This window comes from Raphanus sativus, chromosome 3 (genome assembly GCF_000801105.2).
Source record: "Raphanus sativus cultivar WK10039 chromosome 3, ASM80110v3, whole genome shotgun sequence".
Classification (NCBI taxonomy): Eukaryota; Viridiplantae; Streptophyta; class Magnoliopsida; order Brassicales; family Brassicaceae; genus Raphanus; species Raphanus sativus.
In genome coordinates this window covers 28,164,228-28,191,202 of record NC_079513.1, presented here as the reverse complement: position 1 = coordinate 28,191,202, position 26,975 = coordinate 28,164,228, and the positions used below count along the sequence as shown (strand labels likewise).

The 26,975-nt window shown below is 35.4% G+C and overlaps 6 protein-coding genes across 12 annotated transcripts; 4 read left to right on the top strand and 2 right to left on the bottom strand.

Moving 5' to 3' along the window:
• The first annotated feature begins 58 nt into the window (after positions 1-58).
• On the top strand, positions 59-2,365 carry LOC108844646 (expansin-A9). Its single transcript, XM_057005578.1, has 3 exons — positions 59-288; positions 621-939; positions 1,710-2,365. The coding sequence occupies exons 1-3, from the start codon at positions 132-134 to the stop codon at positions 2,017-2,019; spliced, it is 786 nt and encodes a 261-aa protein (XP_056861558.1). The 5' UTR covers positions 59-131; the 3' UTR covers positions 2,020-2,365.
• An 8,161-nt stretch (positions 2,366-10,526) lies between these two features.
• LOC108843867 (uncharacterized) lies at positions 10,527-11,462 on the top strand. Its single transcript, XM_018617008.2, has 3 exons — positions 10,527-10,686; positions 10,929-11,097; positions 11,168-11,462. Exons 1-3 carry the CDS (start codon positions 10,627-10,629, stop codon positions 11,362-11,364), a joined length of 426 nt encoding a protein of 141 aa, XP_018472510.1. The 5' UTR covers positions 10,527-10,626; the 3' UTR covers positions 11,365-11,462.
• Positions 11,463-11,498: 36 nt separating this feature from the next.
• Positions 11,499-13,613, bottom strand: LOC108846929 (probable serine/threonine-protein kinase PBL11). The gene is made up of 6 exons (XM_018620111.2): positions 13,353-13,613; positions 12,770-13,077; positions 12,563-12,698; positions 12,324-12,466; positions 12,113-12,236; positions 11,499-12,016 (listed from the first exon to the last, which is right to left on the bottom strand). Exons 1-6 carry the CDS (start codon positions 13,402-13,404, stop codon positions 11,589-11,591), a joined length of 1,191 nt encoding a protein of 396 aa, XP_018475613.1. The 5' UTR covers positions 13,405-13,613; the 3' UTR covers positions 11,499-11,588.
• A 341-nt stretch (positions 13,614-13,954) lies between these two features.
• LOC108847268 (E3 ubiquitin-protein ligase PRT6-like) lies at positions 13,955-21,823 on the top strand. Of its 5 annotated transcripts, XM_018620468.2 has the most exons (17): positions 13,955-14,056; positions 14,175-14,302; positions 14,388-15,500; positions 15,628-16,604; positions 16,695-16,835; positions 17,067-17,310; positions 17,394-18,095; positions 18,215-18,400; positions 18,512-19,080; positions 19,251-19,873; positions 20,050-20,225; positions 20,309-20,829; positions 20,926-21,030; positions 21,117-21,183; positions 21,273-21,350; positions 21,429-21,497; positions 21,595-21,823. In XM_018620468.2, exons 2-17 carry the CDS (start codon positions 14,264-14,266, stop codon positions 21,664-21,666), a joined length of 5,682 nt encoding a protein of 1,893 aa, XP_018475970.1. In that variant the 5' UTR covers positions 13,955-14,056; positions 14,175-14,263; the 3' UTR covers positions 21,667-21,823. The 5 variants fall into 5 exon arrangements, with proteins under 5 accessions (XP_018475970.1, XP_018475972.1, XP_056861554.1 ...); XM_018620470.2 differs by lacking the exon at positions 13,955-14,056 and having other exon boundaries at positions 14,069-14,302; positions 15,628-16,592; XM_057005574.1 differs by lacking the exon at positions 13,955-14,056 and having other exon boundaries at positions 14,069-14,302.
• Positions 21,824-21,892: 69 nt separating this feature from the next.
• Positions 21,893-25,240, top strand: LOC108846928 (kinesin-like protein KIN-10B). Of its 3 annotated transcripts, XM_057005576.1 has the most exons (12): positions 21,893-22,020; positions 22,114-22,314; positions 22,415-22,583; positions 22,820-23,195; positions 23,307-23,512; positions 23,606-23,913; positions 23,989-24,052; positions 24,154-24,408; positions 24,497-24,543; positions 24,644-24,665; positions 24,792-24,854; positions 24,951-25,240. In XM_057005576.1, the coding sequence occupies exons 2-12, from the start codon at positions 22,118-22,120 to the stop codon at positions 25,062-25,064; spliced, it is 1,821 nt and encodes a 606-aa protein (XP_056861556.1). In that variant the 5' UTR covers positions 21,893-22,020; positions 22,114-22,117; the 3' UTR covers positions 25,065-25,240. The 3 variants fall into 3 exon arrangements, with proteins under 3 accessions (XP_056861556.1, XP_056861557.1, XP_018475612.1); XM_018620110.2 differs by lacking the exon at positions 21,893-22,020 and having other exon boundaries at positions 22,047-22,314; XM_057005577.1 differs by lacking the exons at positions 21,893-22,020; positions 24,644-24,665; positions 24,792-24,854; positions 24,951-25,240 and having other exon boundaries at positions 22,046-22,314; positions 24,497-24,547.
• Positions 25,229-25,926, bottom strand: LOC108847270 (metallothionein-like protein type 2, MT2-4/MT2-25). The gene is made up of 2 exons (XM_018620472.2): positions 25,767-25,926; positions 25,229-25,605 (listed from the first exon to the last, which is right to left on the bottom strand). The coding sequence occupies exons 1-2, from the start codon at positions 25,826-25,828 to the stop codon at positions 25,425-25,427; spliced, it is 243 nt and encodes an 80-aa protein (XP_018475974.1). The 5' UTR covers positions 25,829-25,926; the 3' UTR covers positions 25,229-25,424.
• Between the last annotated feature and the right edge of the window lie 1,049 nt (positions 25,927-26,975).

Below are 26,975 nucleotides of genomic sequence, written 5' to 3'. Positions count from 1 at the left end.
CGTAAGCTCGTTTGCTCTCTGCCTCTTTCCCTTCATAAGTAGCCTTCCTACCTTTCTCGTCTCACACAATACTCCCCTCTCTCTCTCTTTCAGAACTCTTAAAGAACTTTTTTCTCTACAAAAAGAAAAAAATGGGGGCAAAAGTAATGACATCGATGGTGCTTATGGTGGTAGCTGCGCTGATGGCGACCACAGTAAACGCGAAAATCCCGGGAGTTTACACCGGAGGTCCCTGGATCAACGCACACGCCACCTTCTACGGTGAAGCTGACGCTTCCGGCACTATGGGTACACTCTCTCACACCTTTATTTTTTCATTTTAGACCCAAAGTTTTCAAATTATCACTTTCATCCTCTCACGTCTACCGCTACACACTTTTTCTCTCATATTTTATTCATCGTATCCGAAAAGTTCTCTACTATTTAATCTGCGATTCCTTTTTCTTTTACGATTTTCACCAAGATCTTCTTACATGTAATATATATTTTGTGTGTTAAAAACCATATTCTTACATATTAATCAAGATCTCCAAATACGACATTTTTATGTCAATATCACGTTCTTTAGCACACTATGATCACTGAACAGACATTTAACGCAACGGTTTGTATTGTTGTAGGTGGTGCCTGCGGGTACGGGAATTTGTACAGCCAAGGTTACGGTGTGAACACGGCGGCTTTAAGTACGGCCTTATTCAACAATGGTTTGAGCTGTGGGGCTTGCTTTGAGCTCAAATGTGTCAATGATCCAGGCTGGTGTCTTCCAGGAAACCCATCGATTCTTATTACCGCTACTAATTTCTGTCCACCTAACTTTGCTCAAGCTAGCGACAATGGTGGTTGGTGTAACCCTCCTCGTGAGCACTTTGATCTCGCCATGCCTATGTTTCTATCCATTGCTAAGTATAAGGCCGGTATTGTCCCAGTTTCTTACCGCAGGTAGATCTTCATATCTCACACTCTCTCTCTCTCTCTCTCTCTCTCTCTCTCTCTCTCTCTCTCTCTCTCTCTCTCTCTCTCTCTCTCTCTCTCTTACCCAAGGTAGATTTTTATTTTACTGCAGAGGTTTCTTTCATCTTTTTATTTAATTAGGATCCCGAATCTAAGAATCTGTGAGCTTGAAGATTTTCAGAGCCTTGGCATGTTCACTCTATTCTTTATTCCATCTTCTCTTATTTTCCCGAGAAAGTTGCTAAAGCTTTTCTTTATTTTTCCTTGGGAACCAGACATAAAAGTTTTCTGTTAGCGTACTGTTTTAGTTGAGCGGCTCAACTTGAGCCTATGCAGTCACACCTTTACTGTATTTTAGACCTATGAAAGCCACATATAGGCCTTAACCATCAAAAAATTATTTATTGTCTTCGCCACAACACATCTATCTTGGAAAATCACAAAAACACCCTTTACTATGACGTTGTTAGATAATGTGTCTGGTAAAAATCCCGAGGTCAGTAGTTTACACGTCTCAACCCTTCTTGTATTAGATTCGAAACAATTTTGTTGTTGTAATGGATTGCACTGAAATCATCTAAGAGCCGACACTTCTTTGCTGCACCCCATTCATTTGCCGGTCATGAAAATGCCTAAAATTATTAAAAATATTTAGTGTCTATCTAATAAGCATAAACATTCTCTACTATTTTTTATATTATACATTTTTCGGACATAAATAATGTCAATATATAATATATTTTTTGGCGGTGTTGCAGGATCCCATGTAGAAAGAAGGGAGGTATGAGATTCACAATCAATGGATCAAAGTACTTCAACTTGGTGCTGGTCACTAACGTAGCTGGAGCCGGAAACGTCCAGATGGTGAGTGTTAAAGGAAGCAACACAGGTTGGTTAGGTCTTAGCCGGAACTGGGGACAAAACTGGCAATCCAACGCAATTCTTGCCGGCCAGTCTCTTTCCTTCCGAGTCAAAACCTCCGATGGCCGAAGCTCCACTTCCAACAACATCGTTCCGAGCAACTGGCAGTTTGGTCAGACTTTCTCCGGCAAGAATTTCCGCGTCTGATTTGTAGAAAATAAAAATAAATCTACGGAACACATATTGAAGATTTTTCTAATATATAGTGTCATTAATTCTCTTAAGTTAAGTTCCGGTTTGTAATTGGAGTTTTACCATTATTCCCGTATTTTCTCTGTGAAAGTATTGGGGTTGCTTGGTGTGGAAGTTAGGTTTTTGTTACAAAACAGTTAGCCTTTTAGTGTGATGTGTCCTGTTTGGTTATGTAGAGAGGCTGAAGCAGCTTCAAAAAGAAATGGTTGAGATAAAGTTAAATGCTGCCCGCAGCTCTCCTTTACGCTATGATTGTATTAACTATATATATGATATAAAAACTTGGATTTATATAAATAAATATATTTGATATTTATCTATGTGATAAGTTTTAATATATTGATGTGGTGTATGGTGGATTACTTATGTTACGTTTTGTATTTGTGTTGGAATCTGTTTGCCTCTTTCTAACTTTTGAATAACGTTTAAAAAATATTAAAACTTCATGTTTTTTTCAAACTTCATGTTTGTTTATATAATTTGAGTATCATCCATTTTATTCGCCTTCGAATCAAACCATTCATACATTTATCAGAAAAATAAAAGAACAAATGTCCTAGAACGTCACTATACTCTAGATCAGTCAAACCCATACGCACAGAATCTATAGATTTATACGGTTTAGAATTCCGGGATATACGGTGTACCATACGTACTTTAGTATACACTTATGTGAGAGGTGGTGCATTGAGGAAAATAGGAATTCATGTGATGTGATGTAAATGCATTACACTATCGTCATGTGCAATCTGCGATCACGATTTATCAGAGGAAAGAAAAAAAAAGGAGTAAAATAAGATACGAATCAGATTTTACAGAATCTTATCTTATATCCTGATGATTTAGTTGATGGACCAACCAATGTATCATGTCTTTTTTATTCAGTAAATATTTTATTACATTATTGTTGGTTTTTTAATTCCATGGCAATGTTTTATGTGGTAACATCTTAGATGCATCCGTTCGAAAAAATAAAAATAATCTTACATGCTTCCGATTTAAAACATCTCCAAAAGACACTTATAATTTCAAATATAAAGTTTATAATTTCAAATATGAAGTTTTTTGGTCTTAAAAAAAGAACTTCAAAATTTCAAATTTAAAATTTTGAGTAGTGAAACTTCAAATATAGAGTGTCACAACTCAAAACTTCAAATTTGAAGTTTCACATTTTTCATTGCATTTTGGTCATTATGTTTACATATTATATTTATGATTCTTAAATATTTTTTTCATTTAATCTTTTTATTTTTTTCAAAATTTTATAACTAGTAAATATTTCAAATTTGCTTTTATAATTTTAATTTTACAAATAAAATTAAATAAAAACTTTAAAATAAGTTTTTTCAAAACTAGATTTATAAAACAACAATATTAGAAAAATAAACTTAACAAATGCACTAATTAATCATATATGAAAGCATTACGAAAATATAGAATCTCTATAATATTATTTGAGAAGTCAGTTTCTTATGTGTCGCGCTCACGTTAACTCTCACAATGGTTGATTACATTGATACCCTTAATGAAAAAATACTATATTTAAATACTATTATTGATTTTTATTTAGTTTCCTTTTTAAAAAAATTCCAAATAATATATATAATAACAAAGGAAACATTTATAAAGTTTAAAAATCGAATTTAAAAACGAAAATATATGTATAAATAATGTTATTTCATTAAAAAGGAAATTTCACAAAATAGTAAAATTCCATTTAAAAATAACATAAAATATACTTTCTTTATATTTATATTTTCACAGACTATCTTATATTAGAAAAATAAATATTATTTCTTATAAAACATAATTTTAAACAGTACAACAATATATCAATATATTTTCAAAGTAATAGAAATATTTTTTATATATCTATATATTGTTTTACATGATTACATAAAATAATTAAGTAACATAAACTAATAGATGTTTTACTGCTTATTTTAGAGAGTTATCAAAAAAAAAAAAAAAAAAAATTTAACAAGAAACATCTTTTGATCAAATAATTATAAAATATTTTAAAACAACATCGCACTATATACTTTAAAGAGGTAAATATATTATATTTTATCATTATTAAAATTGTGTATATTTTAAATATTAAATTTGCTTTTGAAATTTTATGTTTTTTTTGTTTGTTGTATCTAATATAACCATAATCAAAGGTATAAATTATTTACAATTTATAAAAATATTTTAATTATTTTTAGATATTGATATGTCTTGTATCAGTTACAAACTTCGTATATATTATCGCTCTATTTTCTAATATCTTTAAAAACAACAATTAATTTGATATATATTATGAAAATACATACACATTTAATGATAAATAAAATTAATTTGACTTGAATTAATTATAATAAAATAATTATACTTCGGTTTGAATTTGAAAGAATATATCTAACTCAATATATTTATAACATGAGTGACTTCACTAATCCAACTTATATCGAAAATCATAGATTTAATTACAATAAGAAAATATAATTTTATAATAATTATAATTTGTTTTATAAATATAAATTATAGGATGACTCAAGACACATTAACATATGAAAACAAAATATTAACCAACTGTTACAATTTAGTTCTTTTGTAAAATTTATATATATGCATGCGACTTCAAAATATTATCGTTACACTAATTTACGTAACTTGGAATCAAACAATTTGGTTTATTTTTATTTAATTCTAAGCACAATATATCTTAAGTTATTCATAAATTACTAAAATATATTTACATATCTAAAACAACAATCAACCTAAATGCAAATAAAAAAATTAATCAAAATCATACTATATTTAGAATAAAAAAATATTATAGTTGAATTCAAAGAAATGTATACAATCCAATATACCCAAATGATAATTAAATCGACTGTAGAAACCGTATCATTTTGTTAATTAATATTTCTATAATATATTTATATATGTGCTATTTATTTATATTTTCATAAATTTAAATTAAGTATCATAAATATAAAGATCATAGTATAAAATACAAATAATTTTAAAATTTTATCTATGAGAAGACTAGCTTAAAAATCTAAATATAGAATTTGAGAAACTTAAAAATATAAAGTGCTTTTGGAGATGCTTTTAGATAACATCAGTCAGTGATGGGCTATTGTTTGTCTAGTTCTTTCTTTCTTTCTTTCGAAATTAGGCACTATTTGTTAGTTACCTTATATCATTTTAATTGAAAATTTACATATGTAAATAATGATCGTATTATCTTTTTTTTTGCCAACAATTAGTATATATTCTATAAATGTGGACATCAATATTTTCCCAAAAGTCTGAAACATACTTTATTTTCCCAAAAGTCTGAAAGATTATATAATCTTTCTATCATTTTTTGTCAGCATCTTGTAGTTTTTTTTTTTGCTACATCAATTAGTTCTGCTAAATCATAATCTATAACAAGATATTTGTATAAAAATACCCTTAACATAAACAAGTTTTGTGGTAAAGATACCTTGTTCTCTTTATACAGTTCCAAAAATACTATAATTAAATCAGGCTACCAGAAAACTATTTTGCCTTTATTTATTTGAAACACTAGTGTACTTTTTTAATCAGAAGGATACCATACAAAAAAGTTGTCACCTACTGCAAAAAAAGATTGCGCAATCTCTTACAAATGTCACTGAATCTCTTAAATTGCATTGTTTAGTTATAAATAACAAAATCACGACCGACCTAGCTATAATCGTAATTATATTCTGCGAATCAAAAAACCAAAAAGTAGTTTGGGTAGCTTAGCTCTGTATGTGGCTGGTCGAGATGGACAAGTTTCATCTCAACTGATGCCGTCAATACGTATCCGAATAATTTTTCTGTTTTTTCGCTTTTAGTACGTACGTTCCAATGTCCTTTAAGCAGCTATCAGTGTGGCCTTGTCTATTTGGTCGGTTTACCTGAATGAATGAATGTAAAGAAGAAAAGAAGAGATAGAAAGATTATAGATGGTGGAGAGCATAAATCCTCCATTATCTCATCGTAAACGCATCAATTCTCTTCGGCACAAAAGAACAAAAACACAATTGACGAACGTAAGAAAATTACCGATTAACTTCAAATGTGAAATTGTATGTATTTACATCAACTTTGTCTCTTGCTTCGGCCTTGAGATATTTGTTAAACTAGGACACTAAATTTAACTAATCCTATATCTATATTTTCTTTTACAAAAAAAAAAAACTTCAAATGTGACATCTTATTTGTTTGTTGCATCGCTTCCCAATTCATTTTCTCCTTTTTTTTTTCTTGTTAACAAAGAAAGACACTGATTTATTGATTTATGTATGATAGGAAATGTCATAACTCATGATCAAATATGAATACAAAGATGTAATAACATATACGTTCGGCCAAAAAATACGTAGGTAGCTTATTTAGTTGGGAAATTGTAGGCAATGACAATAGCAAAACAACAAAAAAACTCTATAACCATAAGAACTTTTTGGCTATGATATTTCAATAATATTGCCTATATTGTCTTTTCTCACTTTCCCATCTCTTTTTAACTAATTTTATCAGTACAAAAATAACATATTCAAAATTTTTACATATCTATAAAAAACATAGATTTTTTTTTTGTATATGACATGTTTTGAATTTTGTAAAACTAACATATATTTATAAAATTGAATATATACAGTTATAATGTAATTATGTGCTATTCTACTTATAAAATATAGAATAGAATTATAAATTATATAATCTTTTTTTCATCTCTCATGTTTTTTCTCTCCTATATCTACATCCATATCTTCCTCTTTCTTTCTATCTTTCTATCTCTTTCTCATCTCACATTTTTCTATTCTTTCTTGTGTTATATTTCTTTCTTTTTTTACCATATAATGTTCAAATAATATATTTTGTATTCTATTATATTTACGGAATATAGAATAGAATTGTTGTTATATTCCATCTATTTGTCATCCTCTCTCTCCTTCTCTTCCATCCATCTTTCTCTTTCTTTTTCCATGGTGTAAACTATTCTAATTTTCTTCATAATCCTTATCCCTATATCATGCGTCATATGTTCCATACTATTTTAAATTACAGTATAATATGATACATTTCTTTTTCTTTTCTTTTGCAATTTGTATCTCCTTTTCTACTTCATGATTCTTCTTACTCACTACTTGATCAGTTACACTATTTTGTTCTCCAACACCGACGCCACTCATCATCTCTCTCTCTCTAAAGAAATTTTAGAGAATTTCATATATACAAAATTAATGGGTGTGTCGAGTATTCCATACCATAATATGTATAGCATAGTCACATAATGGATGAGGGTTTGCGTTTAGGGTTTAGGATTAGGTTTTGGGTTTAGGGTATATGGTTCGGGTTTAGGGTATATGGTTCAGGTTTAGGGTTCAGAGTTTGGGTTTAGGGTATATGATTCGGGTTTAGGGTTTAGACTTTTGGTTTAGGGTTTATGGTTTAGGGTTTGGGTTTAGGGCATATGGTTTGGGTATAGGGTTTGGTTTTAGGGTTTAGGACTTGGGTTTAGGGTATATGGTTTGGGTATAGGGTTTGGTTTTAGGGTTTAGGACTTGGGTTTAGGGTATATGGTTTGGGTTTATGGTCAGAGTTTGGGTTTAGGGTTATGGTTTAAGGTTCGAGTTTATGGTATATGGTTTGGGTTTAGAGTTTGGGTTTAGGATTTTAGATTTGGCTTTAGGATATATGAATTTGTGTTTGTTTATTTGTCTTTGCCTATGATTTCGGGTTTAGGGTTTCTCTCTCTCTCTCTCTCAATTTATAATACTATACTGTATTTTAAATTACAGTATAGTATGATACGTTTCTTTTTCTCTTCTTTTGCACTTTGTATCTCATTCTATGCCTCCTGATTCTTCTTACTCAATACTTAGTCAATTACATTGTTTTGTTCTTCAACACCGTCGCCACTCATCAGCTCTCTCTAAAGAAATTTTAGAAAATTTCATATATTCAAAATTTGTGAGTGTGTCAAATTTTCCATATCATAATATGTATAACATAGTCACATAATGGATAATGGTTTGGGTTTAAGGTTTATGATTAGAGTTTGGGTTTATGGTATATGGTTTGGGTATAGGATTTGGGTTTAGTGTATACTAGGTGATTTTCCCGTGCTCATGCACGGATATAAATATTTACAAAATAAATATATACTATAATAGTTGATTGCTATATGCTTTAATTTTAAATTTAATTTATAATTTTTATGAATAATTTATATTAATAATATTACATTACTTTAATTAGACATATGATTTTAGATATGTTATATCTAGTCGATTTAATTATCATCTAGATATATTGGATTGCATTTATTTCTCTGAATTCAACTATAATATTTTTTATTTTAAATATATTAAAAGTTTGATTAATTTTCTTATATGCATTTAGGTTGATTGTTGTCTTCCTTAATTTTAATATAATTTATCATTTTTTAAAAAAGGTTGATTAGTTTATGTTACTTAATTATTTTATGTAATCATCTAAAAATTAGATAGATATATAAAAATATTTATATTACTTTGAAAATATACATTTTGTATTGTTTAAAATTATGTTTTAAAATAAATAATATTTCTTTTTCTAATATCAAAATTATCTTTCTGAAATTTTGTTTTTATGAAATCACATTATATACAAATATATATATTTTCATCTAAGAAACAATAGATATAAGTAGGTATTTTATTACTTCAAAAGTATATTTTATGTTATTTAAAAATATTTTTAAAATAGGATATTACTATCTTGTGAAATTTCCCTTTTTAATGAAATCATATTATATATACATATATTTTTGTTTTTAAATTCAATTTTTAAAATTTATAAATTTTTACTTTTTAATATATACGTTATATGGAAAATTTAAAAAAAGAAACTAAAAACAATAATAGTATTTAAATGTAATATTTTTAATTAATTAAAGGTATTAGTGTAATCAACTATTGTGAGAAATAACGTGAGTGCGATATATAGAAAACATACTTCTCAAATTATATTATAGATAGATATATATATTTTGTATTGTTTAAAATTATGTTTTAAAATAAATAATATTTTTTTTTCTAATATCAAGATTATCTTTCTGATTTTTTTTTTATGAAATCACATATGTATATACAAATATATATTTTTCATCTAAGAAATAATAGATATAAAGTAAGTACTTATTACTTCAAAATTATAATTTATGTTATTTAAAAATATTTTTAAAATAGAATACTACTATACTACTATCTTGTGAAATTTCCTTTTTAATGAAATCATATTATATATATACATATATTTTCGTTTTAAATTCAATTTTTAAAATTTATAAATTTTCCTTTTTAATATATTTGTTATATGGAAATTTTCAAAAAGGAAACTTAAAAAAATAATAGGTATTAAATGTAATATTTTTAATTCATTAAGGGTATCAATGTAATCAACCATCGTGAAAATTAACATGAGCGCGACACATAGGAAACTGACTTCTCAAATAATATTATAGAGATAGTTTGAGTTTATGGTTCAGAATTTGAGTTTAGGATTTATGGTTTAGGGTATATGGTTTAGGGATTGGGTTTAGGGTATATGGTTTGGGTTTAGAGTTTAGGATTTAGGTTTAAGGTTTATGATTAGGATTTGGGTTTAGGGTATATGGTTTGGATATATAGTTTGGGTTTAGAGTTTGGGTTTAGGGTATATAGTTTGGATTTATGGTTCATAATTTGGACTTAAGATTTATGGTTTAGGGTTTGGGTTTAGAGTATATGGTTTGGGTTTAAGGTTTAGGTTTAGGTTTGGGTTTAGGGTTTAGGATATGAGTTTATGGTTTACATTTATGTTTTAAATAATCTATTCTATATCTATGTTATATATAGAATAGTATATAGTTCGAGCGTTTGAAATACACACGCTCACTCTCACGCTCACTCTCCTAAAGGACTATAAAGTCTTATTTTGGTACAAAAAGACACACTTTTTTTTGTATAGCTATTTTCTTAATTGTCAGAGCTCATATGAATATTGAGCAAATTATCCCAATTTAGTTCTTATTAGTTGGCAAAAAAAAAAAGGAAAAGAAGAGAATTCTAATTTATAGAAGTGGACGGTCATGTTTCAGCATAGTTAATTTAGGTTTGGTGAGAAATAACTGTAGTGGCCTTTCTTCATGTAAGTATGATATGTGATCGTTATAAGGAACCCTTGATAAAATCCTTCTTTAACACTAAAAAGTAAAAACTAATAAATCCTATAACTATAGTAATTACTAATTAGTTAGGCTTGTTTAGGAAAAAGTCGAATGCACTTTCCATTGTCTTTTCAATTGAACTGCTGTTTCTGTTTGTTTGTAATAGACTTTTAACATAAAAGCTCACGTGGCGCTCTATGAGACGTTAGTCAACAATAGACTTGATGAAGTCGACGTGGCAAAATCAGAGACCGTCGATAACAGAAACGACATCATTTTGAAGTTCAGTGTAGTTCCTCCTTTGTTCTTCATCGTCCTCGCAGATTTCTCGGTTTGGATCTTTTTGAATAATTTTAGCAGACATGGCAGCGATTTACAGTCTTTACATAATCAACAAATCTGGTGGTTTGATTTTCTACAAGGTATCATCATCATCATCTTTCCCTTCATTTCCATCTCGAGAATGACGACCTAATTGATGCTAGTTTCGCCGGATTCATCGATTTTTTTGGAGATCATTAGGATTGTAAGAAGCAGCGATTTAGCTAAGAGAATCAAATTGTTTAATTTCTATTCAATTGGACATTGGAATCTGAAATAGGCTAATCCGTAGCTCAGAGACTGCTATGTTTGGATTTGGTTATTGATGTGTGTGTTGGTTCAGGACTGTGGAACAAAGGGAAGGATGGATACGAATGATAGCATGAGGGTAGCTAGTTTATGGCACTCAATGCACGCCATTTCTCAGCAGCTTTCTCCTGTTTATGGCTGTTCTGGCATCGACCTTCTCCAAGCTGATACCTTTGATCTCCGTTGCTTCCAGTCTCTCCCAGGTTTATATATATACAACTTCCTTCCTTCCTTTTATGTCTTCTTTCTTGATTCTTTCTCTTATACCTTCAGGAACAAAGTTCTTTGTGGTTTGTGAACCTGGAACTCCCCACATGGAGAGCCTCCTCAGATACATTTATGAGCTCTACACTGACTTTGTCCTCAAGAATCCTTTCTATGAGATTGAGATGCCTATTCGTTGCGAGCTTTTCGACATCAACCTTTCTCAAGCTGTTCAGTCTGACCGCGTTGCTCTCTTAGGACGTTGAGCACTAGATTGATTCTCTCACTTCTTTGCCTTTTGTATGTGACATTTTGTCTGAACATTGCAACAAAACCCATCATTTTTTTTTTTTGTGTTGTTTCATTCTTTCCCTTACATTTGCTCAGGAAACTGGGCAAAAATTAAAAGACCCTTTGTTTTTCTATAAAACAGCATAACACCTAAGCAGAAAGAGAAGGTCAAAGAGTATATACATCTCTAAATCCTTTGTTACATGATTGAAGGCCTAGGATAGTTCACAGCTTGCGGAGACTTGTTGTTGTTGTTGTTATTGTTATCACTGCTGGGTTGAAGATTCTGCTCCTCCTCCTCTTTTGGTGTTGTTTCCTTCTGGACATGATGAAGTTCTTCAAGTGTCTTGACTATATCGTTCATGCTCGGTCTAATCTTGGCATCCATGGATATGCAATCGAGTGCAAGAAGTGCGATTTTCAAAGCCCTGGTTAGCGAGTATTGACCTTGGAGACGAGGATCCATCACTCGTAGAAGCCTTCTTTTGTTTACCAAGTAAGGTTTTGCCCAGTCCACTAGGTTGTGTTCTCCCACCGGTTGGTTCTTGTCGATTGCTCGTCTTCCTGATAACAACTCCAGCAACACCACCCCGAAACTGTACACATCACTCTTTGCCGATAAATGACCTTTTCAAATTTTTTGACAGAAAGATCAATTAGTATTGGAGTGATCAGAGGTTGTTAGAAACAGCAACAGAAGATTGCACATGCATACAGACATACCGGTAGATAGATACTCTGGAGCAGCGTATCCTTGAGTTCCCATGATTCTGGTAGAGACATGGCTCTTGTCACCCATTGGACCATCTCTAGCCAAGCCGAAGTCCGAAAGCTTTGCCCTGTAGTTCTGCAGATACATGGAAAAACAGTAAGAGATAAACTTCTCTGTCTGCAATCAAACACTAAACAGAAATATCAATCATGCCTGTCATACCGAATCTAGCAAGATGTTGGATGCTTTGACGTCTCGGTATATAACCTGAGGTTGAGCATTGTGAAGAAAAGCGAGTCCTCTAGCTGCACCAAGAGCCATTCGAACCCGTGTGTTCCACGGAAGTGGTTGATAGAATGTTCCTCCTGTTTTTTGAGAAAATCACAAAAAAGATTTAATCCCTATTGTAAAGGCAGATTCTCTCATGAGCTTCTTTATAGTAAGTATATATATGCACTTACTTCTGAATAAGTGATTCTCAAGACTACCACGAGGCATGAACTCGTAAACAAGAAGCCTCTGCTCTTCTTCTAAGCAGTAACCAATCAGTTTCACAAGGTTAGGATGATTCAGCTGACCTAAATAGTTGATCTCAGCCTGTTTAACACAAGAAAAAGAGGTTCAAAAAGAGGTAACAACACTACTTGAGATGAAAAGTATGGACTAACCAGCCATTCTCGGTGACCTTGAAGCCCTTCTTGGTTAAGTTTTTTCACTGCAATGACAATACCGGTCCCTGGTTTACAAGGGGCCAAGGAAGTCTCATCGATCCATCCTTTGAAAACGCAACCAAAGCCGCCTTCACCAACCATACTATCAGGCCGGAAGCTCCTAGTCGCAGACTTGAGTTCACTGAGGGTGAAGTTCTTGAGATTAGCATTTTGCAAGATCTCGCCTTCTGTTCGAGGCACATGAGAGAAAGAAGTACTCGAGGAGCCCTTGCTCCCATCTCTACTCAAGAATCTCGAACTTAGCCCTACACAAAAAAAAAAATTCTTCTCTCAGAAACATTACAAAACACACAAGCCATTGCATTTAAGATTCTCATTCTCTAGGACAACACTTTAAGAGACTTCGTAAAGTTGACAGTCAGTTCTATATCTTAATAACTTCCATTGAATCTAAGACTTTCTAATTTAGGACCTAGCAAGTATGAAAGAACCACAATAATCATTGAAATCTCTCACCTTGTTCAGATTTAATAATAGTTATAAGATAAAAAGGAAAGAAATTGACCAAAAAAGACTTAACATGTACTGGAAGCAATATCTGTTTTGATCCGGTTGCTGAAACAAGCTCCCATTTATACACAGGAAACCAATCGCTCAGCTCAGCTCTTTTACTTCTTCGATTGAAAGCAAAGCAAAAAAAAGAAAAGAAAAGAAAAGAGCTTTATGTGTGTAAACACAGACAAAGTAGCCGCAGGAAATGAAGAAGAAAAAACAATATTTAGGCTAATAATGAATGAACAGAACACTCCAAGCTCTTTCTCTTGACATTTGTTCTCCCAAGAAAAGTCTTTTTTGTTAGTAAAATAAATAATGATTTTAATTGGAATGTAAAGAAGTGTGAAAGATTGGATTTGGTTGATTCTTTCTCTCATCCATCGCTGACTTACTGACTTTTCTTCATCAAGACCATCTCTACTTCTCTAGTATTATTGTTAAGACCATTTCTGTTCATCGTGTCGTGTCCAATGTTCAAATGATTTATTGGGCTCTAGGCTTTATGTGGGTAATCGCTAAGCTATTAATAGGCTTCGCTTTCGTCCATGGCCCATCAGTAAATAATTAGATGATACATCGATTTCTGTTTATTAAGGTCCAAAAGTTAATATTATTTCTGATCGGAAAAATTAATTAAATCTAATCCAATCCGCAGGACATAAAGCCTCCCTCTCAATCTCTCATTGTAATAAAACCCTTTCGAATTTGACCTTCCCCTGCCGCAATCGGGTATTTCTCTAACACACGATTGGATGCATATATCTTCTTCTTCGATGTCCCATACAATTTGATTTTATCTAAAGCGTTGATGACTGTAGCTATTTACTGATACGTTGAACCGATTCAGGTTTTTTGTGTGAGGAGGAAGAGGAGGATCACTTCCTTCGTTGCTTCTATTCTATCCGAGTCTCATCGTCCTCGTTTTATCTGTAGTAGATGGAGACCAACTCGCGTGCACATGATTTTCTCCTCAAGGTATTGCTGATATTCACTATAGTAGCATTGCTTTTGTTTCATAACTCTTTTATTATCTTGTAATGTATTTTTTTTTTTTCTGTAGAGGCTTGCTTCTATTGGGGTCCCTAAGAAATGCTGTTCCAAACGTGGCCTAGTGGAATTCGTTAGAGCTAACCGATCCAGGATCTCGGAGCTCGTCTCTGCTCTCTTACCTACCGATGAGGATGTTAAAGCTGTACTGAAGGGAACTAAGGAACAGCCTCACAAGTCTGCGGTGAGTCCCACCATGAAAAAGAGGTTCAGGGAGAGCATGAGTTGGCTGCAGTGGCTCATGTTCCAGGACGAGCCTCGTGTTTCCTTGAAGAATCTTGCGAAATCGAATGTTGATCAGCAGCGAGGTGTCTGTGGCTCCGTCTGGGGAGAACATGATATAGCGTATCGGTGCAGAACGTGCGAGAATGACTCGAGTTGTGCGATCTGCGTGTCTTGTTTCGAGAATGGTGATCACAGCTCCCACGATTATTCCATCATGTACACCAACGGTGGTTGTTGTGATTGTGGGGATGATACAGCCTGGAAAAAAGATGGTTTCTGTTCGAATCATAAAGGTTCCGAGCAGATTCAACCCCTCTCAGAGACTCTAGCAGAGTCGGTTGGGCCTGTACTTGATGCTCTTTTTACTTGTTGGAATAGCAGGCTCGTATCTGCAGAGAGTGTTTGTGAGAACGATGCGAGATCCAACGATACTCTTGCTGTACACCAAAAGATGTCAAACGAGCTGACATTCGTAGTGGTTGAAATGCTTCTGGGGTTTTATAAGTCTAGTGAGAGTCTGCTAAGTTTTGTTTCTAGAAGGATGGTCGCTTCAAGTGGTCTATTGATGATTCTCGTAAAGGCTGAGGGGTTCTTGGACAAAGATGTTATGGAGAAACTACACGACTTGCTCCTCAAATTGATAGGAGATCCCGTCTTTAAGTCGGAATTTGCGAAAGCGCTTGTGAGTTACTATCCACTTGGCATTAGTGAAGCGGTTAAGAATGGTCATGATCATGCATTCATGCAATATCCTCCACTGATGTCTTTGTTTTCTGTGCAATTCTTCACGGTGCCGACTCTAACAGCATTTCTGGTGAAGGAAATGAATCTGCTAGCAATGCTTTTGGGATGCCTCAATGATATCTTTCTTTCTTGTTGTGGGGAGGATGGTGTGCTACAGGTAACAACACTAGCTTCTTTTCTCATTTATTTGGTATAGTGTTACTTTTTACTCACTATTGTGATGAGTTTATTTTCCGCTTTGATTGTCTTCTCAGTGAAATTTAGTTGACGGTTTTCTTTTGTAGGTTACAAAGTGGGAAGAGTTGTATGAGACAGGTGAGCGTGTCATTCGAGACTTGAAATATGTTACGTGCCATCCTGTAGTTTCTAAGTACGCAACAAATGAAGATCGGGAGTTATCAAGATCATGGTTGGTACTCTTGACCTTTGCTCAAGGAATGGATCCTCTGAAAAGAGAGACTGGAATCCATATTGAAGAAGAAAATGAGAGCGCGCATATGTTCTTTGAGTTGAGTCATTCAATAGCTGCTATTCACTTTCTGTTGGTTAACGGTACATACTCTCCTGCCAGTGATGAACAAATAGAAAATGAGAGAACCACCAAGGCTAGACTAGATAATTGTGATGGAGATGGAGAAAGGCATGCAAAAGTTGGGAGATTGTCTCATGAAGATTCCGTATGTACCGCGATGATAAAGAGCAGATCCTTTGATAGCTCGATGGCTTCTGAAGTCCACGAAATTGACGCTCTCCATGCCCTGATTCCTTCTTCTGCCATATGGTTGATACGCGAGTGTTTGAACGTTCTGGAGACATGCTTAGGAAATGATGAAGGTATATCAAAATTTATGTGCAAGTTTGTGTCTCCTAGCGGCAACTCTTCCGATCCGACGAAAAATGCATCAGGAGTACATATGTTTGGTCTGTGTGATTGGCCGGACATCCACTACGATGTGAGCCTTCAGGCCATATCAATCCATCTACCGTTACACCGGTTACTTTCTTTGCTCATAGAAAAAGCATTAAGGTTGTGTTATGGAGAATCTGCCTTGCACCATGGAGTCAGTGTTAGTCTTGAGATCCCACAGGCGGACTTCTTCAGCTATGTGTTCGGAGATTTCCATCCTTGTGGCTTTTCTGCACTTGTTATGGAGCATGTTCTCCGGGTAAGGGTGTTCTGTGCCCAAGTTATTGCTGGAATGTGGAAGAAGAATGGGGATCCTCCATTAGTATCTTGTGAGTGGTATAGGTCAGTTCGTTGGTAAGTGAAATAATACTCTTTTTTTGTCATGAAGTCTTGTCGTTCATTACTTAGTCGCATGTTTCTCATTCTACTTGTTTCCATTGACAGGTCAGAACAGGGACTTGAGCTTGATCTATTTCTCTTGCAGTGTTGTGGTGCGTTGGCTCCTGCTGATTCTTATGTTAATAAGCTTCTCAGTCGATTTGGGCTCTCGAGCTATCTTTCACAAAGCCCTGATAGAACAAATGAGTATGTAACTATTGTCCTATTACCACTAATTGATCTCAGTACATGGTTTAATAGTTCTGCAACATTCAAGCTGTCAAGTTATCTCCGACAATATGATAGTCTCTTCATTTGATAGATCGGTTTTAAAGTAGAACAAGCATCTTGTCTTTAATTAGTTGTATTATTCTGTAAGGTTTCACCAGCTCGTATTTATTTATTGCTAGATGGTCAAGTCAGAATTTTTTTTTTCAGGTATGAACCAGTTTTGGTCCAGGAAATGCTTGCTCTTTTGATACAGATTCTGCAAGAAAGGCGTTTTTGTGGTCTTTCTACTGCTGAAAGTTTGAGAAGAGAGATCATCTGCAAGTTGGCTACTGGAGATTTCACTCGTAGTAAATTGGTCAAATCTTTACCCCGTGATCTCTCCAAGTCGGATGAGCTCCAAGAGGTCTTAGATAACGTTTCAGTCTATTGTAATCCATCCGGCATGAACCAGGTACTTGATTTAAACCCATATACTGGCCTCACCTTTTAGTTGACATGCAATGTAAAGGGAAATTGACATTAGTTCTTTGGCAGGGAAAGTATTCACTACGGCCATCTTGTTGGAAGGAATTGGATCTCTATCACCCTCGTTGGCATTCAAGAGAATTGCAATCTGCAGAAGAAAGGTTTTCGCGCTATTGTGGAGTGTCTGCCTTGTCAACTCAGCTTCCTAGGTGGCGAATGATCTATCCGCCTCTAAATGGGCTTTCGAGAATAGGAACTTGCAAAACCACTTTTCAAATCATTTCCTCTGCTTTATACTACGCACTACAGAGTGGTACCTCTGTTAAATCACGTGCTCCAGATGGCGTTCTCATAACCGCTTTGCACTTACTCTCGCTATCATTGGATATTTGCTCTCAGCAAAGGGAATCTAATACTCAGGCTTGCTGCGTAGAAGATTCAATTCCGCTTCTCGAATTAGCTGGTCTGGAATTAATGGGTATAAATCAAGGGACTGGAAGAGAAAGTTTGTTGTCTCTTCTTGTCTCATTAATGAGGACTCGTAAAGACGATGGTCTCCGTCAATTTCCAGAGGCAGGTAGTTGCAATATTTCGTCCTGGATTGGAGAATTGCTGAAGAAGTTCAGTGCAATTGATTCTGTCTGTATGAACCTATTGCAAAGTCTTGCCCCGGAGGTGGTTGGTCAATCTGGATTTGATAAAGTCACATCAGGCTCTACTTCTGATGAGAAACGCAAGGCTAAAGCTAGAGAGAGGCAGGCTGCTATTCTGGTAAAAAAATATTTCGAATTTCAATTCTATGCTAAATGTTCATTATTCACTTGTTACTAACAGTGAGAATCGTCTAAATCCAGGAAATGATAGTTATGGTTATTCTGACTTTGATGCAGGCAAAAATGAAAGCTGAACAAACAAAATTCTTGTCCAGCATGGATGATGATGATCCGAGATCTGAAACTGAAACAACAAGTGATTCCGTAATGGAACAGGATTCAGAAATTGCTGTTCGTGAAGTTTGCTCTCTCTGCCATGACCCAGATTCCAAAGACCCGGTTTCTTACTTGATTTTTCTCCAGGTTGGTAGCATAGATTATGCTAATTACTTGTGACTTTTAGTGTTAAATAAACATAAACTACTAGGAGGTTTTGTCTTGCATCATTCTTAATTATCTCTGTTTTGCCTGCAGAAATCTAAAATCTTGAGTTTTGTGGATAGAGGCCCTCCATCTTGGGATCAAGGTCCACAGTCAGAAAAGAATATGTCTGTTGATGGAGTTGGCGATGTCCTGAGAAGTAATGTCTCCTCAGATAGTTCAATGATTCCTCATGATGCAACCTCTGAGCCTGCTACAGATTCCGTGTTTGAAGCTTTAACAACCCGGCTTATAAGGAATAGTCAGAGGGAGAAGAGGTCTAGTGATGGGAGGGGAAAAGATGAATCTAACATGGAATCAATGGAGATAGCTATGTATCAAACCGTTCGCAGGAAAATTGATAACATTACAAATCAAAGCCTTACACATGTAGATCAACGACCGCATGCTGCTGAGAGTATTTCGGAGAGAAATCGTGTTACTGGTCTATCTACTTTGCAAGTTAGAGTTCCTGATACTCGATCAAGACAAACCTCCAGACATTCGGATGTCGGTTCAGATGGGTTTCACCCTACTGACTGTGATGGTGTTTATCTTTCATCATGTGGACATGCTGTGCATCAAAGCTGTCTTGAACGATATTTAAAGTCGTTAAGGGAGAGGTGACCCATCTTTGAGCTCTTAGTAGTCATAGGTGTAAAAAAGAATTAATAAATCATGTTGTAGAAAGTGAACCCTTCCGACATGTTGTGCATGACTGAATTATTATTTTGATTCCCTGATCTACATCTACGGTACTAACACTTCATTTTTTTTTTGTTTGGATGTGTAGCTCTGGGGAATTTCTCTGTCCTGCATGCCGGGGACTAGCTAATTCTGTATTGCCTGCATGTCCCCGAGATTTATGTTCTGTCTCAAGGAAACAGGAAAGTTCGCATGCCAAGTTAGGTAAATCAAATGCACAGATGCCTTCGCTTTGGCTCTCTGAAGCGTTGTGTCTGCTACGATCTGCGGCTGACGTGATCGAAGACGGTGATAGCGTTAGAACAGTTTCTCTGCAGGGAGCCGAACCAAGAAGGAAAGATCTTGAATCTGTCTCTAACAAGCTCTGGAATTTCTATTTTTCTAAGCGACAGGGAAAATTTCCGGGAAGTCATTGGGTATCACAATCAATCGTTATGTGGGACACCCTTAAGTACTCACTTATTTCAATGGAAATTAATACTCGCCGTGCGAAGAGTTCAATGCTTCCTGTGTATTGTGTTGACTCCTTGTATGAAGAGTTAAATACCTCCAAGGGAACTGCTTTGTCACTCTTATTACGAGTGGTACAGAGCACCCGAACAAAGAATGCTTTACATGTCTGTCAGAGATTTATGGGCATGAAGCATCTGGCAGAGTCTATATGCTTTGGAATTTCAAGTTCTCCTTCGAGCAGCATTTTTGGAAGCGAAGGTACTTTTTCTCCAAATCTGAAAGAGAATCAATTATATAGTATTGTCTATCTACATGGCCCCCATGTGCGCACTTAAAACTGACATTAGTCTATCTACAATTCTTATCAGTGAATTAGTTGCTAACCATAGATGATCTTTTTTCTATAATATCTGAGAAGAGTTTTTCATGCACAGCAGGTTCACTGAAGAATATAAACCTGCTCTGGAATCGAGCATCTGATCCAGTTCTTTCCCATGACCCATTTTCATCACTGATGTGGGCTCTTTTTTGTCTCCCTTCTCCTTTCATCACATGCAAGGAATCTCTATTATCGCTTGTGCATATCTTCTACGGTGTGTCTCTTGTTCAGGTATGCCATATTGTTCTCTGCACTCTGACTAGTTTTGCCTCTTAAGACTCACTTTTCCTGATCATGTTGTGTCTTTGGGGCAGACTGTAATCGCCTATTGCGCAGGTCGCATGTTTGACTTGAGTAAATTAGAATTCGAGGAAAACCTGCTTAGCGACATCCCCACCGTTTTGAGAGAATCAGGTGGTTGGGAGTATTTCAGGTCTAACAATATGGATTTATCATGTGAGTTAAAAGAGACTATCCGTAGCTATAGTCTTCCTTTCTTGAGGAGATGTGCATTGCTGTGGAGGCTACTGAAAACTACTTCTGGGAAGTGTCATGAAAAGGAAGATATGTTTGATGTGCCGTCTGACTCCACCAGCGACAACATGCATTCCCAGTCGGAGCTGAATCATGTGAATGAATTGGAGAAAATGTTCAAGATCCCGCCTATTGATATCATTGTCAATGATGAACTTCTCCGGTCATCAACACAAACATGGCTTCGACATTTCCAGAAGGAATACAAAGCTAACAGAGTTAAAAGGCCTTTCTGCATAACACCTGTAGTTCCTTTCCAGCTTATGAAGTTACCCAATTTATACCAGGACCTATTGCGAAGGTTTGCAGCAGCATCTCTTTCTTCTGGTTTTTGCACATTTTTTCCTCTATTCAAAAGAGAACTTTCATTAATCAAGGAGCATGTTTTTCTTATTAGGTATATCAAGAAACCTTGTAGCAACTGCAAGAAAGTTATGATAGATCCTGCATTGTGTCTTCTTTGCGGAAGATTGTGTTCTCCCATAATGCTGCCTTGTTGCAGGTATTTGTTTCACTTCCACTAGTCTGAAAATATCATAGTTGCTGTTTTGGAAACCAAAATAAATACTTCTTAACATGCTTTTATAGTGAAAGTGATTGCCAGACTCATGCAGTCACCTGTTGTGCTGGTACTGGTGTATTTCTTCTGCTACGGGTATGGCTTCTTATAGATAAAAGTTTCTTTTACTCTCCCTATATATTATTGGCCTTTTAATTAAATACTACTCTTCATAAATCAAATAGGGGACCACGATTTGGCTACAAAGATTTGGAAGTCAATCATCTTGGTCATCTCTTTACTTGGATACGTTTGGAGAAGAGGTACAATCTTTGTTGATTCAGATGTTCGCATGCTAAGGATACGCATTGATCTTTTTTTTTTTTTTTTTGTTGTTGCAGGATACCAATCTGTTAAGAGGAAAACCACTATACCTGAATGAAGAACGTTACGCTGCATTAACATACATGGTGAGTAAATATTTTGTGTCTCTCAACAATGACTGAATCAGTAGAAGAGAGTTTGTATGGATGGTGAAATCTTATCGCATCTTTATATCTTTATCAGGTTGGTTCTCATGGACTCGATCACAGCTCCGAAGTTCTCAATCAAACCACCATCGAGACTTTCGTCATTTAAAAAAGATTTTATATCCTTTTTTTCTCTGATCTAAGATTCATCTACAATAACAATATGCTAAAAATAACATTCTTTGTTTTGTGGTGCCATTTCATTGGTTTATCTATACACTAAATTTTCAAATATATATGGGTAGAAGCAAAGAGTTTTAACCGCATTGTTATAAAAAGCCGGTTATCTTAAAACCAAACAGCAAACCGTAAATGAGATATAACGGACGTGATGAGGCCTTGGAAGCTGAAACGTCGACAAAGGGAGATATTTAACGGTCTTTAAAAGCAAGATAAGAGTGTTAGCGTTTGGAACAATGCGCGATTGCAAAGCGTCATCGTATCAGTGAGCTCTTTCTCAAAAGTAAAAAGAAGAGCAATTTCAAAACAAACTCAAATTTTGAAAACAACCATTTTCCCTCTCTCTCTTTCTCACACACACACCATCATCACACAGAGATATGGATTCGAAAACCACTCCAGTGAAACCCAAAGTTCCCGATTCGCCTTCGATCTCGAAGGTTAGGGTCATCGCTAGGGTTCGTCCGTTTCTTCCCCCGGAGACTTCCGACGTCCGATCGTGTGTTTCCGTTATCGACGGCGGCGATGGTAGAGACTCCAGCGAAGTGGCGGTTTACCTCAAGGATCCCGATAGCTGGTAAGCCTCTTCCGATTATTTCATCACTCGATTGAAGTTTTCAAATAAACGAAACTCGGTTACTGATTTGGTGATCCGTATTTGTTTTTTCTGAGAGCAGTCGCAGCGAATGCTATCAGCTGGATGCGTTTTACGGGAATAGCGACGAGAATGTGAAGCAGATCTTCGATAGAGAAGTAAATCCTCTGATTCCTGAGATATTTCATGGTTCCAACGCTACTGTTCTTGCTTATGGAGCCACTGGAAGCGGCAAAACGTTTACGATGCAGGTCGGTTTGCTATCAATTTCCCTTAGATTTGGATTTTAGGGTTGTGAAAATCGAGAGGTTTTAAGTGATATCTTGTTTGTGTTCGTTTGGTTAGCTTCCTCTTGTGAGATTTTTGTGATGTTGATCTCTGAAATGTGCTTTGACAGCATAGCTCTTCCTCAAAACTGCTCTGTGGTTTACTGTAAACTGTTTCCTTCTAGTAGTGAATGATATGTGTGGTTTCAACTCTGTCACAGGGAACTGATGATCTGCCTGGCCTCATGCAACTGACTATGTCCACCATTCTGTCTATGTGCGACAAGACGGGAAGTAGAGCAGAAATTTCGTATTATGAAGTTTACATGGATAGATGTTGGGATCTCCTACAAGTCAAAGACAACGAAATTGCTGTTTGGGACGATAAGGATGGACAAGTTCATCTTAAGGGGCTCTCTAGTATCCCAGTTAACTCCATGTCTGAGTTTCACGAGGTGTACTCATGCGGTCTTCAGCGGAGAAAAGTCGCACACACTGGTTTAAACGATGTCTCTAGTAGAAGCCATGGGGTGCTAGTGATCTCAGTTATCTCAGAAGGGAATGCCACTGGGAAAATCAATCTGATTGATCTGGCAGGTTAATTTCTTAGCATTTTCCAAGTATCTAATTGCATAGTTAAACTATAGAAGCCTCTCTTTAACGTTCTTTATCTTTAATATGTTAACAACTATGTCATGGGTTAAGCAGGTAGCGAAGACAATAGAAGGACAGGCAATGAAGGAATCCGTCTAGAAGAGAGTGCCAAGATTAATCAGTCACTGTTTGCATTGTCCAATGTGGTCTATGCACTCAATAGTAACCTCCCAAGAGTGCCTTACAGGGAAAGCAAATTGACTAGAATACTGCAGGATTCACTTGGAGGAACAAGTAGAGCTCTCATGGTCACCTGTCTGGTAGGAAGAATTGTTGTTGTTCACTGGAATCCATTGCGTTTATCAGGACATTTTCTAAGTGGCTAATGTTTGTTTTTGTTTTGCTGTTTTCAGAATCCGGGAGAATACCAAGAATCTCTTCGCACTGTTAGCTTGGCTGCAAGGTCAAGGCACATCTCAAACAATATATCTTTGAATCCAAAGGTGGAGACTCCCAAGGTTAAGATAGATATGGAAGCAAAACTGCAATCTTGGCTGGAATCAAAAGGGAAGACGAAAAGCTCCCATAGAGTGATGGCAGCAATACATTCTCCGCTGACTAGTACAAAGCAACCTTCATTTTCTCAAAGCTCGGTCAAGAAACTCTGCTGTCATAGATCAGCCACTGCAAATAGCGCTAAATTTTCTGGCACAGGGCAGAGGTAACACTTTGAACGATTGTGTCCTTAATGTTCCACATCCTATAACTTCTTGCTTGACAGCATATCCATACACAGGGATACATTTGTGGTTCCCAGGAGCTTATTTGGTGGGGAGAATCTTGCTGCTTCACATTTATTGGTACTCTATTTTGCTGCCATTGTTGAAAAAACATCGATCTATGCACTTATTGACGCTTACTTTAAAACTTTTACTCAAGTAATCGAGTTTGAATGATCCAGGAACCAATTCAGAATCTTCAGTTAGCTTCTCCAACCAAAGAAAATGAGAGAGACGCATCTGGCGAAGAGAGTCTGTTGGTATGTGAACTCAGTCCTGTTCGAGAAGCTTTATCTCCGATAACCTCAAATGCGAATGAGTGCTCTACAATTCTCAAGCCGATGACCCCAAAAACACCTATGATTCCTGCAAACGCTGAGAATATGCAGATGAGTCGCACATGCCAGAAGTTTAATGCTTGGAGCACTAATGTGAAGGTACGAATCAATATTTTCCACAAACATGTGCTATTCTATTGACAATAACTAGACATCTGATCCTTTTTCGCAACTCTTCTTTTCACAGACTTCTCTGATAAGAGAGTATATTCACTTTCTGAATACAGCAAACAGGTAAAGAATAATCTCCATTCTCCACTTCGTCTGCTCTTTCGGAACTCTTAGGATAACACAAGAACTAACTTCATCGCTTGTCTACCTTTTGAACACACAGGGAAGAGCTAATGGAGTTGAAGGTAAAAAAATCTACATGTGAACAAACTCAAATCGTCACAATAAATTCACAAAGTCTCTGCTTCCGTTATCAAATATTTGGTTTAACTTCACATGACTCTGTTTCGTATCTTTTTTTCTTTTTCAAGGGGATTGGACAGAAGATGGCTGAGTACATTGTTGAACTCAGAGAAACAAGCCCTCTAAAATCGGTATTACATTCACTCTTCTTCCTCAGAAACTGTGTGCCTGGGAGCTAAACTTCAACTCTCATTCATCTACTGACCAAATCTTTTACCATTCAACAGCTTGCTGACTTGGAGAAGCTCGGTTTCACCTCAAGACAGGTGCATAACTTGTTCAAGAGAGCCACAGAAGGGATTCTTGAGAAGCCAGTTTCTGCTACAACAACAACACCTTAGTTGTTCTGTCTCTACCATACAACACCACTCGTTGGTTCTTTTAAGAACTTGTGTCGAAGTATTACATTTTAATGATCGTCTGTTATTGTGTACCTAAGTTTGATCTTGTGCTCTGTACTGACTAAGAAAGAAGCAAACTTTAAATATCTGAATGAAACTAATACTCAGACCCATAATACTTTTGGCTTATTAATAGTCACAAAGATAAAACTTACAGAGATATCTCATGACCAAACCATAACAACAGACACAGAAGAACAAGACTCACTGTCGCCGGCAAAACAACCGGAGAAATCAGCCATTATTATTACACATAACATAAAGGTTTATTGCAAGACTCTTAGGGGTTTGTGTGGTTATCTATTTGCAGGTGCAAGGGTTGCACTTGCAGTCAGATCCGCATTTGCAGGCATCGTTCTCGGCAACGAAAGTCTCGCCGGAAGCCTCGAACTGAGAGTTCATCGACGGAGCAACGCCGAGGACGAGAGTCTCGGTGGTGGTGGTCTCGCCGGAGAAGCTCAAGTCTGGGTACATTTTGCAACTGCACAAAGCCAAAACGTGAAAATGAATTAAGTTTTATCTCCAAATTCAATATCAAAACACCAACATAGTCACGATTTGACACAGAGAACGCTGCATGAAACAGATTTGTCCGATTAAAAAGAAAAATATAAAGAAAGGTGATCAGAGTAGAGAGTTTACCCTCCGCATCCAACGCACTTGCAGCCAGCTCCGCAACCACAATTTCCTCCACAGCAAGACATTTTCTCTTGAGAATTCGAAGATAGAAGATATTAATTTGCCTTGAAGAAGAAGCTTTTTAAAACAGTTAGCGAATGAAACTAAATCCCGGAGGAGACTCCTTATTTATAGGCTCGGAAAGAAAATATAAACCGTCCACTTGTCACCATCTTGTTCCACTCTTATCCCACCTAAATAAACGTTCCACACACATACGTAATTGCAGTTTTGAGAATGGAGTTGATTTGCACACAAAACACACAACTAAAAATAGTCAGTAAAGACAAAATTTCTGAATTCTTTAACTACTATAAAAGTTACAAATACACTCCATCTTTTTAGAATGCTAAATATTCATACATATTAATAAAACACATATTAAATATTATTCATATATGCATAATTATCTTTTTCACAATTTTAAAACAATAAAAATTTAATAAATGCAACTAAATTTTTGAAAGTTAACGATTACTTAATAAAACATACATTGAAAAATAAAAAATATTTTTTTAAAATAAATTATTTTCTAGAACGTAGAATTTTAGGAAACGGAAAGAGTATAATTTATGGAATAATTATGAGAAATGCATATATTTCATCATTAGTTATGCGGATATAGTATAATGGTTTTGTCTTGTTCACTTGCTCAGGATTTTGGCATCAGTTTTAGATTAAATTACTTTGGTTGATCCGATTTGAAAGTCTCTAAAACAAGATATTGCAAAAGGAAAGTAGCGTTCAAAAGTTTGCCCTTGAGACAACAAAGTCAAATTGAAGTGAAAGTCCTAAAAAAACGATAAGCCAACATGCTTGAGGTGGGCTCACTATCGACCTTGTCCGTTCTATGTGGGTATTCGATTCGAATCTCTCTTTTTGAAACACTTTATAAATATCGATATGTGTAAACTTAGGAGAACCATCCATATGAGAATATATATGGCAGTGTCGATAAGTCTAATCCCTACGAAAAAAAGTTGAAAGAGTGTGTTTGTATGAAAATAGTATGTAGGTGAAGAAAACAAAAAAAAATGTAGTATTGGGGCATTTAGGTTAACCTAATATCTAGTTTGAGTCTTTCTATCGTGACATATGACCAAAAATCTGTTGTGGTTGTTGGTCATGAGAAACTCTTAACCCATAAATGAAACTAGAACTATAGTTTTGAGT